Source organism: Onthophagus taurus, chromosome 1, assembly GCF_036711975.1.
Source record: "Onthophagus taurus isolate NC chromosome 1, IU_Otau_3.0, whole genome shotgun sequence".
In the NCBI taxonomy this organism is placed as follows: Eukaryota; Metazoa; Arthropoda; class Insecta; order Coleoptera; family Scarabaeidae; genus Onthophagus; species Onthophagus taurus.
Genome location: NC_091966.1, coordinates 43,173,861 through 43,189,822, shown reverse-complemented (window position 1 = coordinate 43,189,822; position 15,962 = coordinate 43,173,861). Strand labels below are relative to the sequence as shown.

General features: G+C 25.2%; 1 protein-coding gene across 1 annotated transcript in view; it reads left to right on the top strand.

Moving 5' to 3' along the window:
- LOC111422335 (sodium-dependent neutral amino acid transporter B(0)AT3) overlaps positions 1-12,139 on the top strand; it is a 39,543-nt gene extending 27,404 nt beyond the window's left edge. The window contains exons 5-7 of the mRNA XM_023055543.2: positions 10,238-10,599; positions 10,662-10,925; positions 10,987-12,139. Of these exons, the coding sequence (XP_022911311.1) occupies positions 10,238-10,599; positions 10,662-10,925; positions 10,987-11,179 (819 nt within the window). The 3' untranslated portion in view covers positions 11,180-12,139. The remainder of the gene's footprint in view (positions 1-10,237; positions 10,600-10,661; positions 10,926-10,986) is intronic.
- Positions 12,140-15,962: the final 3,823 nt, after the last annotated feature.

Below are 15,962 nucleotides of genomic sequence, written 5' to 3'. Positions count from 1 at the left end.
CCATTTTGAACAATCACATTTCTTTAGTTCTTGAGAAATAAATTTTTGAAATGATCGACAGTTTTTTCAAATTTTGCAATTTTCGCCAATTAAGTTTTAAAAATTCGTATAAAATCGATTTCTTGGAATATAAATATGAAAATTTCCTAAAATGTTAATAATTGTGTGCACTTTCCATTGAGCCAACACGTTTTGAAAAATATCTTTTAGTTTTTGAGAAAACAATATTTGAAGTTTTGATAAAATTTTCGATGTTGCAATTTTCAAAATTCGCTATAAAATTAATTTCTTGAAATATCACCAATTATTAATAAAAGTATCCTCTTTTTAATGCAAAAAGCCGTTTTGAAAAATCACTTTTAGTTCTTGAGAAATAAATTTTTGAAATGATCGAGATTTTTTTCGAATTTTGCAATTTTCGCCGATTAAGTTTTAATAATTCGTATAAAATCGATTTCTTGGAATATGAGTTTGAAAATTTCCCAAAGTGTTAATAAAAGTGTTCTCTTTCCAATGAACCAATCCGTTTTGAAAAATAGCTTTTTGTTTTTGAGAAAATAATATTTGAAGTATTGATAAAATTTTTGATGGCGTAATTTTCATCGATAACTTTCAAAATTCGCTATAAAATTAATTTCTTGAAGAATCCTTGTGGAAATATCACCAATTATTAATTAAAGTATCCTCTTTTTAATGCAACAAGCCGTTTTGAAAAATCACTTTTAGTTCTTCAGAAATAAATTTTTGAAATGATCGACAATTTTTTCAAATTTTGCAATTTTCGCCGATTAAGTTTTAAAAATTCGTATAAAATCGATTTCTTGGAATATGAGTATGAAAATTTCCCAAAATGTTAATAATTGTGTGCTCTTTCCAATGAACCAATCCGTTTTGAAAGATAACTTTTAGTTTTTGAGAAAACAGTATTTGAAGTTTTAATAAAATTTTCGAGGTTGTAATTTTTATCTATAACTTTCAAAATTCGCTATAAAATTCATTTCTTGAGGGGTCCTTGTGAAAATATCACCAATTATTAATTAAAGTATCTTCTTTTTAATGCAAAAAGCCGTTTTGAAGCATCACTTTTAGTTCTTGAGAAATAAGTTTTTGAAATGATCGACCATTTTTTCGAATTTTGCAATTTTCGCCGATTAAATTTTAATAATTCGTATAAAATCGATTTCTTGGAATATGAGTATAAAAATTTCCCAAAATGTTAATAAAAGTGTCCTCTTTCCAATGAACTAATCCGTTTTGAAAAATAACTTTTAGTTTTTGAGAAAATAATATTTGAAGTATTAATAAAATTTTCGATGTTGCAATTTTCATCGATAACTTTCAAAATTCGCTATAAAATTAATTTCTTGAAGAATACTTGTGGAAATATCACCAATTATTAATAAAAGTATCCTCTTTTTAATGCAACAAGCCGTTTTGAAAAATCACTTTTAGTTCTTGAGAAATAAATTTTTGAAATAATCGACAATTTTTTCGAATTTTGCAATTTTCGCCGATTAAGTTTTAAAAATTCGTATAAAATCGATTTCATGGAATATAAATATGAAAATTTCCTAAAATGTTAATAATTGTGTGCACTTTCCATTGAGCCAACACGTTTTGAAAAATATCTTTTAGTTTTTGAGAAAACAATATTTGAAGTTTTGATAAAATTTTCTATGTTGCAATTTTCAAAATTCGCTATAAAATTAATTTCTTGAAGAATCCTTGTGGAAATATCACCAATTATTAATAAAAGCATCCTCTTTTTAATGCAAAAAGCCGATTTGAAAAATCACTTTTAGTTCTTGAGAAATAAATTTTTGAAATGATCGAACACTTTTTCGAATTTTGCAATTTTCGCCGATTAAGTTTTAAAAATTCGTATAAAATCCAGTTTTTGGAATATGAGTATGAAAATTTCCCAAAGTGTTAATGAAAGTGTCCTCTTTCCAATGAACCATCTCATTTTGAAAAATAACTGTTAGTTTTTGAGAAAACAATATTTGAAGTTTTTATAAAATTTTCGAGGTTGCAATTTTCATCGATAACTTTCAAAATTCGCTATAAAATTAATTTCTTGAGGAATCCTTGTGGAAATATCACCCAATTATTAATAAAAGTATCCTCTTTTTAATGCAAAAAGGCGATTTGAAAAATCACTTTTAGTTCTTGAGAAATAAATTTTGGAAATTATCAACAATTTTTTCGAATTTTGCAATTTTCGCCGATTAAGTTTTAAAAATTCGTATAAAATCGATTTCTTGGAATATGAGTATGAAAATTACTCAAAGTGTTAATAAAAGTATCCTCTTTCAAATGAACCAACCCGTTTTGAAAAATAACTTTTAGTTTTTGAGAAAACAATATTTGAAGTTTTAATAAAATTTTCGATGTTGCAATTTTCATCGATAACTTTTAAAATTCGCTATAAAATTAATTTCTTGAAGGATCCTTGTGGAAATATCACCAATTATTAATTAAAGTATCCTCTTTTTAATGCAAAAAGCCGTTTTGAAAAATCACTTTTAGTTCTTGAGAAATAAATTTTTGAAATGATCGATAATTTTTTCTAATTTTGCAATTTTCGCCGATTAAGTTTTAAAAATTCGTATAAAATCCAGTTCTTGGAATATGAGTATGAAAATTTCCCAAAGTGTTAATAAAAGTGTCCTCTTTCCAATGTACCAACCCGTTTTGAAAAATAACTTTTAGTTTTTGAGAAAACAATATTTGAAGTTTTAATAAAATTTTCGATGTTGCAATTTTCATCGGTAACTTTCAAAATTCGCTATAAAATTAATTTCTTGAAGAATCCTTGTGGAAATATCACCCAATTATTAATAAAAGTATCCTCTTTTTAATGCAAAAAGCCGTTTTGAAAAATCACTTTTAGTTCTGAGGAATAAATTTTTGAAATGATCAACAATTTTTTCGAATTTTGCAATTTTCGCCGATTAAGTTTTAAAAATTCGTATAAAATCCAGCTCTTGGAATATGAGTATGAAAATTTCCCAAAGTGTTAATAAAAGTGTCCTCTTTCCAATGAACCAACCTGTTTTGAAAAATAACTTTTAATTTTTGAGAAAACGATATTTGAAGTTTTGATAAAATTTTCGATGTTGCAATTTTCATCGATTAATTTCAAAATTCGCTACAAAATTAATTTCTTGAAGAATCCTTGTGGAAATATCACCAATTATTAATTAAAGTATCCTCTTTTTAATGCAAAAAGCCGTTTTGAAAAATCACTTTTAGTTCTTGAGAAATAAATTTTTAAAATGATCGACAATCTTTTCGAATTTTGCAATTTTCGCCGATTAAGTTTTAAAAATTCGTATAAAATCCAGTTCTTGGAATATGAGTATGAAAATTTCCCAAAGTGTTAATAAAAGTGTCCTCTTTCCAATGTACCAACCCGTTTTGAAAAATAACTTTTAGTTTTTGAGAAAACAATATTTGAAGTTTTAATAAAATTTTCGATGTTGCAATTTTCATCGGTAACTTTCAAAATTCGCTATAAAATTAATTTCTTGAAGAATCCTTGTGGAAATATCACCCAATTATTAATAAAAGTATCCTCTTTTTAATGCAAAAAGCCGTTTTGAAAAATCACTTTTAGTTCTGAGGAATAAATTTTTGAAATGATCAACAATTTTTTCGAATTTTGCAATTTTCGCCGATTAAGTTTTAAAAATTCGTATAAAATCCAGCTCTTGGAATATGAGTATGAAAATTTCCCAAAGTGTTAATAAAAGTGTCCTCTTTCCAATGAACCAACCTGTTTTGAAAAATAACTTTTAATTTTTGAGAAAACGATATTTGAAGTTTTGATAAAATTTTCGATGTTGCAATTTTCATCGATTAATTTCAAAATTCGCTACAAAATTAATTTCTTGAAGAATCCTTGTGGAAATATCACCAATTATTAATTAAAGTATCCTCTTTTTAATGCAAAAAGCCGTTTTGAAAAATCACTTTTAGTTCTTGAGAAATAAATTTTTAAAATGATCGACAATCTTTTCGAATTTAGCAGTTTTCGCCGATTAAGTTTTAAAAATTCGTATAAAATCGATTTCTTGGAATATGAGTATGAAAATTTCCCAAAATGTTAATAATTATGTGCTCTTTCCTATGAACCAACCCGTTTTGAAAAATAACTTTTAGTTTTTGAGAAAACAATATTTGAAGTTTTGATAAAATTTTCGAGGTTGCAATTTTCATCGATAATTTTCAAAATTTGCATTAACTTAATTTCTTGAAGAATCCTTGTGGAGATATCACTAATTATTAATTAAAGTATCCTCTTTTTAATGCAAAAAGCCGATTTGAAAAAACCCTTTTAGTTCTTGAGAAATAAATTTTTGAAATGATCGACAATGTTTTCGAATTTTGCAATTTTCGCCGATTAAGTTTTAAAAATTCGTATAAAATCCAGTTCTTGGAATATGAATATGAAAATGTCCCAAAGTGTCAATAAAAGTATCCTCTTTCCAATGAACCAACCCGTTTTGAGAAATAACATTTAGTTTTTGAGAAAACAATATTTAAAGTTTTGATAAAATTTTCGATGTTGTAATTTTCATCGATAACTTTCAAAATTCGCTATAAAATTAATTACTTGAAGAATCTTAGTGGAAATATCACTAATTATTAATAAAAGTATCCTCTTTTTAATGCAAAAAGGCGTTTTGAAAAATCACTTTTAGTTCTTGAGAAATAAATTTTTGAAATGATCGACACTTTTTTCAAATTTTGCAATTTTCGCCAATTAAGTTTTAAAAATTCATATAAAATCCAGTTCTTGGAATATGAGTATGAAAATTACCCAAAGTGTTAATAAAAGCATCTTCTTTCCAATGAACCAACCCGTTTTGAAAAATAACTTTTAGTTTTTGAGAAAACAATATTTGAAGTTTTAATAAAATTTTTGAGGTTGCAATTTTTATCGATAACTTTCAAAATTCGTCATAAAATTCATTTCTTGAGGGGTCTTTGTGAAAATATCACCAATTATCAATTAAAGTATCTTCTTTTTAATGCAAAAAGCCGTTTTGAAAAATCATTTTTAGTTCTTGAGAAATAAATTTTTAAAATGATCGACAATCTTTTCGAATTTAGCACTTTTCGCCGATTAAGTTTTAAAAATTCGTATAAAATCGATTTCTTGGAATATGAGTATGAAAATCTCCCAAAGTGTTAATAAAAGTGTCCTCTTTCCAATGAACCAACCGGTTTTGAAGAATAACTTTTCGTTTTTGAGAAAACAATATTTAAAGTTTTGATAAAATTTTCGATGTTGTAATTTTCATCGATAACTTTCAAAATTCGCTATAAAATTAATTTCTTGAAGAATCCTTGTGGAAATATCACCAATTATTAATTAAAGTATCTTGTTTTCAATGCAAAAAACCCGTTTTGAAAAATCACTTTTAGTTCTTGAGAAATAAATTTTTGAAATGATCGACAATTTTTTCTAATTTTACAATTTTCGCTGATTAAGTTTTAAAAATTCGTATAAAATCGATTTTTTGGAATATCAGTATGAAAATTTCCCAAAATATTAATAATTGTGTGCTCTTTCTAATTAACCAACACATTTTGAAACATAACTTTTAGTTTTTGAGAAAACAATGTTTGAAGTTTTGATAAAATTTTCGACGTTGCACTTTTCATCGATAACTTTCAAAATTCGCTATAAAATTAATTTCTTGAAGGATCCTTGTGTAGATATCACCAATTATTAATTAAAGTATCCTTTTTTTAATGCAACAAACCGTTTTGAAAAATCACTTTTAGTTTTTGAGAAATAAATTTTTGAAATAATCAACAATTTTTGCTAATTTTTACCGATTACGTTTTAAAAATTCATATAAAATCCATTTCTTGGAATATGAGTATGAAAATTTCCCAAAGCGTTAATAAAAGTATCCTCTTTCCAATGAACCAACCCGTTTTAAAAAATAACTTTTAGTTTTTGAGAAAACAATATTTGAAGTTTTAATAAAATTTTCGATGTTGCAATTTTCATCGATAACTTTCAAAATTCGCTATAAAATTAATTTCTTGAAGGATCCTTGTGGAAATATCACCAATTATTAATTAAAGTATCCTCTTTTTAATGCAAAAAGCCGTTTTGAAAAATCACTTTTAGTTCTTGAGAAATAAATTTTTAAAATGATCGACAATCTTTTCGAATTTAGCAATTTTCGCCGATTAAGTTTTAAAAATTCGTATAAAATCGATTTCTTGGAATATGAGTATGAAAATTTCCCAAAATGTTAATAATTATGTGCTCTTTCCTATGAACCAACCCGTTTTGAAAAATAACTTTTAGTTCTTGAGAAATAAATTTTTGAAATGATCGACAATTTTTTCTAATTTTACAATTTTCGCTGATTAAGTTTTAAAAATTCGTATAAAATCGATTTTTTGGAATATCAGTATGAAAATTTCCCAAAATATTAATAATTGTGTGCTCTTTCTAATTAACCAACACATTTTGAAACATAACTTTTAGTTTTTGAGAAAACAATGTTTGAAGTTTTGATAAAATTTTCGACGTTGCACTTTTCATCGATAACTTTCAAAATTCGCTATAAAATTAATTTCTTGAAGGATCCTTGTGGAAATATCACCAATTATTAATTAAAGTATCCTCTTTTTAATGCAAAAAGCCGTTTTGAAAAATCACTTTTAGTTCTTGAGAAATAAATTTTTAAAATGATCGACAATCTTTTCGAATTTAGCAATTTTCGCCGATTAAGTTTTAAAAATTCGTATAAAATCGATTTCTTGGAATATGAGTATGAAAATTTCCCAAAATGTTAATAATTATGTGCTCTTTCCTATGAACCAACCCGTTTTGAAAAATCACTTTTAGTTCTTGAGAAATAAATTTTTGAAATGATCGACAATTTTTTCTAATTTTACAATTTTCGCTGATTAAGTTTTAAAAATTCGTATAAAATCGATTTTTTGGAATATCAGTATGAAAATTTCCCAAAATATTAATAATTGTGTGCTCTTTCTAATTAACCAACACATTTTGAAACATAACTTTTAGTTTTTGAGAAAACAATGTTTGAAGTTTTGATAAAATTTTCGACGTTGCACTTTTCATCGATAACTTTCAAAATTCGCTATAAAATTAATTTCTTGAAGGATCCTTGTGTAGATATCACCAATTATTAATTAAAGTATCCTTTTTTTAATGCAACAAACCGTTTTGAAAAATCACTTTTAGTTTTTGAGAAATAAATTTTTGAAATAATCAACAATTTTTGCTAATTTTTACCGATTACGTTTTAAAAATTCATATAAAATCCATTTCTTGGAATATGAGTATGAAAATTTCCCAAAGCGTTAATAAAAGTATCCTCTTTCCAATGAACCAACCCGTTTTAAAAAATAACTTTTAGTTTTTGAGAAAACAATATTTGAAGTTTTAATAAAATTTTCGATGTTGCAATTTTCATCGATAACTTTCAAAATTCGCTATAAAATTAATTTCTTGAAGGATCCTTGTGGAAATATCACCAATTATTAATTAAAGTATCCTCTTTTTAATGCAAAAAGCCGTTTTGAAAAATCACTTTTAGTTCTTGAGAAATAAATTTTTAAAATGATCGACAATCTTTTCGAATTTAGCAATTTTCGCCGATTAAGTTTTAAAAATTCGTATAAAATCGATTTCTTGGAATATGAGTATGAAAATTTCCCAAAATGTTAATAATTATGTGCTCTTTCCTATGAACCAACCCGTTTTGAAAAATAACTTTTAGTTTTTGAGAAAACAATATTTGAAGTTTTGATAAAATTTTCGAGGTTGTAATTTTCATCGATAATTTTCAAAATTTGCATTAACTTAATTTCTTGAAGAATCCTTGTGGAGATATCACTAATTATTAATTAAAGTATCCTCTTTTTAATGCAAAAAGCCGATTTGAAAAATCACTTTTAGTTCTTGAGAAATAAATTTTTGAAATGATCGACAATTTTTTCTAATATTGCAATTTTCGCCGATTAAGTTTTAAAAATTCGTATAAAATCCAACTCTTGGAATATGAGTATGAAAATTTCCCAAAGTGTTAATAAAAGTGTCCTCTTTCCTTTGAACCAACCGGTTTTGAAGAATAACTTTTCGTTTTTGAGAAAACAATATTTAAAGTTTTGATAAAATTTTCGATGTTGTAATTTTCATCGATAACTTTCAAAATTCGCTATAAAATTCATTTCTTGAAGGGTCCTTGTGAAAATATCACCAATTATTAATTAAAGTGTCCTCTTTTTAATGCAAAAAGCTGTTTTGAAAAATCACTTTTAGGTCTTGAGAAATAAATTTTTGAAATGATCGACAGTTTTTTAAAATTTTGCAATTTTTGCCAATTAAGTTTTAAAAATTCGTATAAAATCCAGTTCTTGGAATATGAGTATGAAAATATCCCAACGTGTTAATAAAAGTGTCCTCTTTCCAATGAACCAACCCGTTTTGAAAAATAACTTATAGTTTTTGAGAAAACAATATTTGAAGTTTTGATAAAATTTTCGATGTAGCAATTTTCATCGATAAGTTTCAAAATTCGCTATAAAATTAATTTCTTGAAGGATCCTTGTGTAGATATCACCAATTATTAATTAAAGTATCCTCTTTTTAATGCAACAAGCCGTTTTTAAAAATCACTTTTAGTTCTTGAGAAATAAATTTTTGAAATGATCGACAATTTTTTCTAATATTGCAATTTTCGCCGATTAAGTTTTAAAAATTCGTATAAAATCCAACTCTTGGAATATGAGTATGAAAATTTCCCAAAGTGTTAATAAAAGTGTCCTCTTTCCAATGTACCAACCGGTTTTGAAGAATAACTTTTCGTTTTTGAGAAAACAATATTTAAAGTTTTGATAAAATTTTCGATGTTGTAATTTTCATCGATAACTTTCAAAATTCGCTATAAAATTCATTTCTTGAAGGGTCCTTGTGAAAATATCACCAATTATTAATTAAAGTGTCCTCTTTTTAATGCAAAAAGCTGTTTTGAAAAATCACTTTTAGTTCTTGAGAAATAAATTTTTGAAATGATCGACAATTTTTTCGAATTTTGCAATTTTCGAGGATTAAGTCTTAAAAATTCGTATAAAATCAAGTTCTTGGAATATGAGTATGAAAATTACCCAAAGTGTTAATAAAAGTATCCTCTTTCTAATGAACCAACCCGTTTTAAAAAATAACTTTTAGTTTTTGAGAAAACAATATTTGAAGTATTGACAAAATTTTCGATGTTGCAATTTTCATCGATAACTTTCAAAATTCGCTATAAAATTAATTTCTTGAAGTATCCTTGTGGAAATATCACCAATTATTAATAAAAGTATCCTCTTTTTAACGCAAAAAGCCGATTTGAAAAATCACTTTTAGTTCTTGAGAAATAAATTTTAGAAATGATCGACAGTTTTTTCGAATTTTACAATTTTCGCCGATTAAGTTTTAAAAATTCGTATAAAATCCAGCTTTTGGAATATGAGTATGAAAATTTCCCAAAGTGCCAATAAAAGTCTTCTCTTTCCAATAAACTAACACATTTTGAGAAATAACTTTTCGTTTTTGAGAAAACAATATTTGAAGTATTGACAAAATTTTCGATGTTGCAATTTTCATCGATAACTTTCAAAATTCGCTATAAAATTAATTTCTTGAAGTATCCTTGTGGAAATATCACCAATTATTAATAAAAGTATCCTCTTTTTAACGCAAAAAGCCGATTTGAAAAATCACTTTTAGTTCTTGAGAAATAAATTTTAGAAATGATCGACAGTTTTTTCGAATTTTACAATTTTCGCCGATTAAGTTTTAAAAATTCGTATAAAATCCAGCTTTTGGAATATGAGTATGAAAATTTCCCAAAGTGCCAATAAAAGTCTTCTCTTTCCAATAAACTAACACATTTTGAGAAATAACTTTTCGTTTTTGAGAAAACAATATTTGAAGTTTTGATAAAATTTTCGATGTTGCCATTTTTTTCGCAAAATCACTATCCATTCCATCACTAGTTTCATTTTAACTCTGGAATTTGTGATTAAAATTATGCCACGACTTACAGAAACATCTGTATGTTGTCAAAATATTTTTTATTTTAAACACTTAAACGTTTAATTAATTTGAAATAGCAGTAGAAAACTTTAATAAAAAAAAACACCATAATTTTTCTATAGTATCGATTTGCTGAAACATTTTTATTTTTAGTCCGCTTCCGGAACTGGCCTGGCATTTATAATTTTCACCGAGGCGATAAATCAATTTCCGGGAGCCCCGTTTTGGTCGATCCTGTTCTTTCTAATGTTATTTACCCTCGGAATCGATTCTCAATTCGGCACGTTAGAGGGCGTAGTCACCTCGATCGTCGACATGAAACTTTTCCCGGATCTGCGAAAGGAAATATTAACAGGCGTGATTTGTTTAACGTGTTGCCTTCTTTCCATGGGGTTTGCCCACGGAGCCGGAAACTACATTTTTATACTTTTCGATAATTTTAGTGGAAATTTTCCCTTATTAATTATAGCGTTGTTTGAATGTATAGCGGTTGCGTATGTTTATGGATTAAAAAGGTATTCAAATTTAATTTTTTTTATCGTTTATGTATGGCTCTTATAAATGGTAATGAATTTAGATTTGCAGATGATATTGAGATGATGACTGGGCAACGACCGGGTCTGTATTGGTTAATTTGTTGGAAATATTTATCACCTTTGACTATGATTTCGATTTTAATGGCCAGTATAATTGAAATTATCACCGACGGATCCGGATATCCGGCTTGGATCGCATCCGAAGGGAAAACCGAGAGGCATTCATGGCCCGTATGGGCCATCGTTTTGATATCCGTTGTTATTTTGATTTCTGTTATCTGGATCCCTTTGGTGGCAATATGCAGGTACAAATCAATTCAAATTCGTTTAATTTAACGATTATTAATAATTTGATTTACGAAATAGATTCTTTGGAATAATTATAATCGAAGATGAAGAGAAAGCGTGGTTCCCAGCGAACGATTTGAAAGAATTCCATGGAATTATGCCCCATGAAGTGACGACTGCTGAGAATTTATTGTTTTGTATAAGAGCTGATGGAACTGAAGGGTTGTGTTGCCCCACCGGATTTAATTATGACGATGATTTCGAAAATTAGTCATTCTTATTACAAATAAATAAATATTATAGGATACTGCCCGATGTTTGTAGTGTATATAATTTATAACAAAACAAAATGAAATTATGAATAATGACAATAATAATATAAATACAATAATTTTTGATAGATTTTAGCACTTAATTTTTAAATATTAACGATAAAGATGATCTCAATGTATTTAAAGAAATTAAGTAATACGTAATAATTTTTAGTTTATAATATATTTATTAATAATAACACCCAAATGATGGATATTAAATAAAAATCAATAAAAAAAATAACTTAGTTTACGTCAGAACATGTGATAAGCTAGCACAAAATATTTAATTGTTGAACTTGAATGGTGAATAGCTTCTGTAAACTTAGCAAATATAAAAAGTGTAGCGATTAAAAAAAAAATAATAATAATTAATATATTTAAAATAATCACGTTTTGCTTTTTTGAAAATCAAAAAATAACGAGTATTTTTCTACATACTTAGTACTACATCAACGAAAGAAAGAAAAAAAATTAAATAAAACAAAAATTGTACTTTAGGAAAAGCGATTTTTTTACATATCACAAAACAAACGCATATCTAACTTAATTTTTATTATTGAGAAAAAAGAAACGTTATTATTATTAATTATTTATTTAATTTTGATTTAAAAACGATTTTTTATATCGAATCTCATACTTGTCAATTTACGATTAGGAAAACGTATATAAATTATTGACTCGTTGTTTAATAAGTATAAACAGCGATAAATATAACGAATACTTATGTATAACTGACAATAATAAACGAACGAAATAAAATGTATAATCAAAATTGAAAGAAAATGCTTCGTGTGCAATTAGTAATCAAGAATAAATTGAACGAGTTATGGAGGAAAAAATTATGTATAAATGTACAAATATTAATATGTATATAAAAATACAAACTGTTATTAAAATAATAAAGGATTCAACGTTAATTAATTGTTTTCGATTATTTCATTCTTAAGATACATAACAACAGAGTTGAATTTAAAATTTCGCATTTTGGTGCGTGGAAACTAGATTAAATTTGCTATAAAATGGTTCTTATTTCATCTTAATATCTCAATTAATTCTTGAGATACGATCTTTTTAAAAATTGGTTTTTATGAACATCACCAATCAAAAGTGATTATATAGGTATGAATTAAAAAAATCGTAACGTCGAAATTTTTAGAGATAAAGAAACGATTTTATTGTCATTAATAACTAATTAAATTTGCTTTAAAATGGTTGTTATTTCAATTTGATATCTAAATTAGTTCTTGAGTTACGATTTTTTAAATAAATTAGTATTAACTTAACCTCTATAACGACAGAGTTAAATTAAAAAAATCGCATCAAGGAGATTTATAGAATCGAAATAATAATTTTTGGTATGTTGAAACTACATTAAATTTGCTATAAAACGGTTCTTATTTCATCTTAATATCTCAATTAATTCTTGAGATACGATCTTTTTAAAAATTGGTTTTTATGAACATCACCAATCAAAAGTGATTATATAGGTATGAATTAAAAAAATCGTAACGTCGAAATTTTTAGAGATAAAGAAACGATTTTATTCACATTAATAATTAATTAAATTTGCTTTAAAATGGTTTTTATTTCAATTTGATATCTTAATTCGTTCCTGAGTTACGATTTTTTGAATAAATTAGTATTAACTTAACCTCTATAACGACAGAGTTAAATTTAAAAAATCGCATCAATGAGATTTATAGAATCCAAATAATAATTTTTGGTGTGTTGAAACTAGATTAAATTTGCTATAAAATGGTTTTTATTTCATCTTAATATCTCAATTAATTCTTGAGATATAATCTTTTTAAAAATTGGTTTTTATAAACATCACCAATCAAAAGTGATTTGATAGGGATGAATTAAAAAAATCGCAACGTAGAAATTTTTAGAGATAAATAAACGATTTTATTCACATTAATAATTAATTAAATTTGCTTTAAAATGGTTTTTACTTCAATTTGATATCTTAATTAGTTCTTAAGTTACGATTTTTTAAATAAATTAGTATTAACTTAACCTCTATAACGATAGAGTTAAATTAAAAAAATCGCATCAAGGAGATTTATAGAATCGAAATAATAATTTTTGGTATGTTGAAACTACATTAAATTTGCTATAAAACGGTTCTTATTTCATCTTAATATCTCAATTAATTCTTGAGATACGATCTTTTTAAAAATTGGTTTTATAAACATCACCAATCAAAAGTGATCATATAGGGATGAATTAAAAAAATCGTAACGTCGAAATTTTTAGAGATAAAAAAACGATTTTATTCGCAATAATAATTAATTAAATTTGCTTTAAAATGGTTTTTATTTCAATTTGATATCTTAATTAGTTCTTGAGTTACGATTTTTTAAATAAATTAGTATCAACTAAACCTCTATAACGACAGAGTTAAATTTAAAAAATCGCATCAGTGAGATTTATAGAATCGAAATAATAATTTTTGGTATGTTGAAACTACATTAAATTTGCTATAAAGTGGTTCTTATTTCATCTTAATATCTCAATTAATTCTTGAGATATAATCTTTTTAAAAATTGGTTTTTATAAACATCACCAATCAAAAGTGATTTGATAGGGATGAATTAAAAAAATCGTAACGTCGAAATTTTTAGAGATAAAGAAACGATTTTATTCACAATAATAATTAATTAAATTTGCTTTAAAATGGTTTTTACTTCAATTTGATATCTTAATTCGTTCTTGAGTTACAATTTTTTAAATAAATTAGTATCAACTTAACCTATATAACGACAAAGTTGAATTTAAAAAATCGCATCTACGAGATGTATACAATCGAAGATATAATTTTTGGTGTGTTGAAACTACATTAAATTTGTTATAAAATGGTTCTTATTTTATCTTAATATCTCAATTAATTCTTGAGATATGATCTTTTTAAAAATTGGTTTTTATAAATAGCACCAATCAAAAGTGATTTGATAGGGATGAATTAAAAAAATCGTAACGTCGAAATTTTTAGAGATAAAAAAACGATTTTATTCACATTAATAATTAATTAAATTTGCTTTAAAATGGTTTTTATTTCAATTTGATATCTTAATTAGTTCTTGAGTTACGATTTTTTAAATAAATTAGTATCAACTAAACCTCTATAACGACAGAGTTAAATTTAAAAAATCGCATCAGTGAGATTTATAGAATCGAAATAATAATTTTTGGTATGTTGAAACTACATTAAATTTGCTATAAAGTGGTTCTTATTTCAGCTTAATATCTCAATTAATTCTTGAGATACGATCTTTTTAAAAATTGGTTTTTATAAACATCACCAATCAAAAGTGGTTTTATATGGATGAATTAAAAAAATTGTAACATCGAAATTTTTGGAGATAAAGAAACGATTTTATTGTCATTAATAATTAATTAAATTTGCTTTAAAATGGTTTTTATTTCAATTTGATATCTCAATTAGTTCTTGAGCTACGATTTTTTAAATAAATTAGTATCAACTTAACCTCTATAACGACAGAGTTGAATTTAAAAAATCGCATCAACGAGATTTATAGAATCGAAATAATAATTTTTGGTGTGTTAAAACTAGATTAAATTTGCTATAAAATGGTTCTTATTTCATCTTAATATCTCAATTAATTCTTGAGATACGATCTTTTTAAAAATTGGTATTTATAAACGTCACCAATCAAAAGTCATCATATAGGGATGAATTAAAAAAATCGTAACGTCTAAATTTTTAGAGATAAAGAAACGACTTTATTTACAATAATAATTAATTAAATTTGCTTTAAAACGGTTTTTATTTCAATTTGATATCGTAATTAGTTCTTGAGTTACGTTTTTTTAAATAAATTAGTATTAACTTAACCTCAATAACGACAAAGTGGAATTTAAAAAATCGCTTCTACGAGATTTATAGAATCGATGAAATAATTGTTGGTATGTTGAAACTAGATTAAATTTATTATAAAATGGTTCTTATTTCATCTTGATATCTCAATTAATTCTTAAGATACGATCTTTTTAAAAATTGGTATTTATAAACATCACCAATCAAAAGTGGTTTTATATGATTGAATTAAAAAAACCGTAACGTCGAAATTTTTGGAGATAAAAAAACGATTTTATTCACAATAATAATTAATTAAATTTGCTTTAAAATGGTTTTTATTTTAATTTGATATCTCAATTAGTTCTTGAGTTACGATTTTTTAAATAAATTAGTATCAACTTAACCTCTATAATGACAGAGATGAATTTAAAAAGTTGCATCTACGAGATTTATAGAATCGAAGAAATAATTTTTGGTGTGTTGAAACTAGATTAAATTTCCTATAAAATGGTTCTTATTTCATCTTAATATCTCAATTAATTCTTGAGATACGATCTTTTTAAAAATTGGTTTTTATAAACATCACCAATCAAAAGTGATTTGATAGGGATGAATTAAAAAAATCGTAACGTCGAAATTTTTAGAGATAAAAAAACGATTTTATTCACAATAATAATTAATTAAATTTGCTTTAAAATGGTTTTTATTTCAATTTGATATCTTAATTAGTTCTAGAGTTACGATTTTTTAAATTAATTGGTATCAACTTAACCTCTGTAACGACAGAGATGAATTTAAAAAATCGCATCAACGAGATTTATAGAATCGAAGAAATAATTTCTGGTACGTTGAAACTACATTAAATTTGTTATAAAATGGTTCTTATTTCATCTTAATATCTCATTTAATTCTTGAGA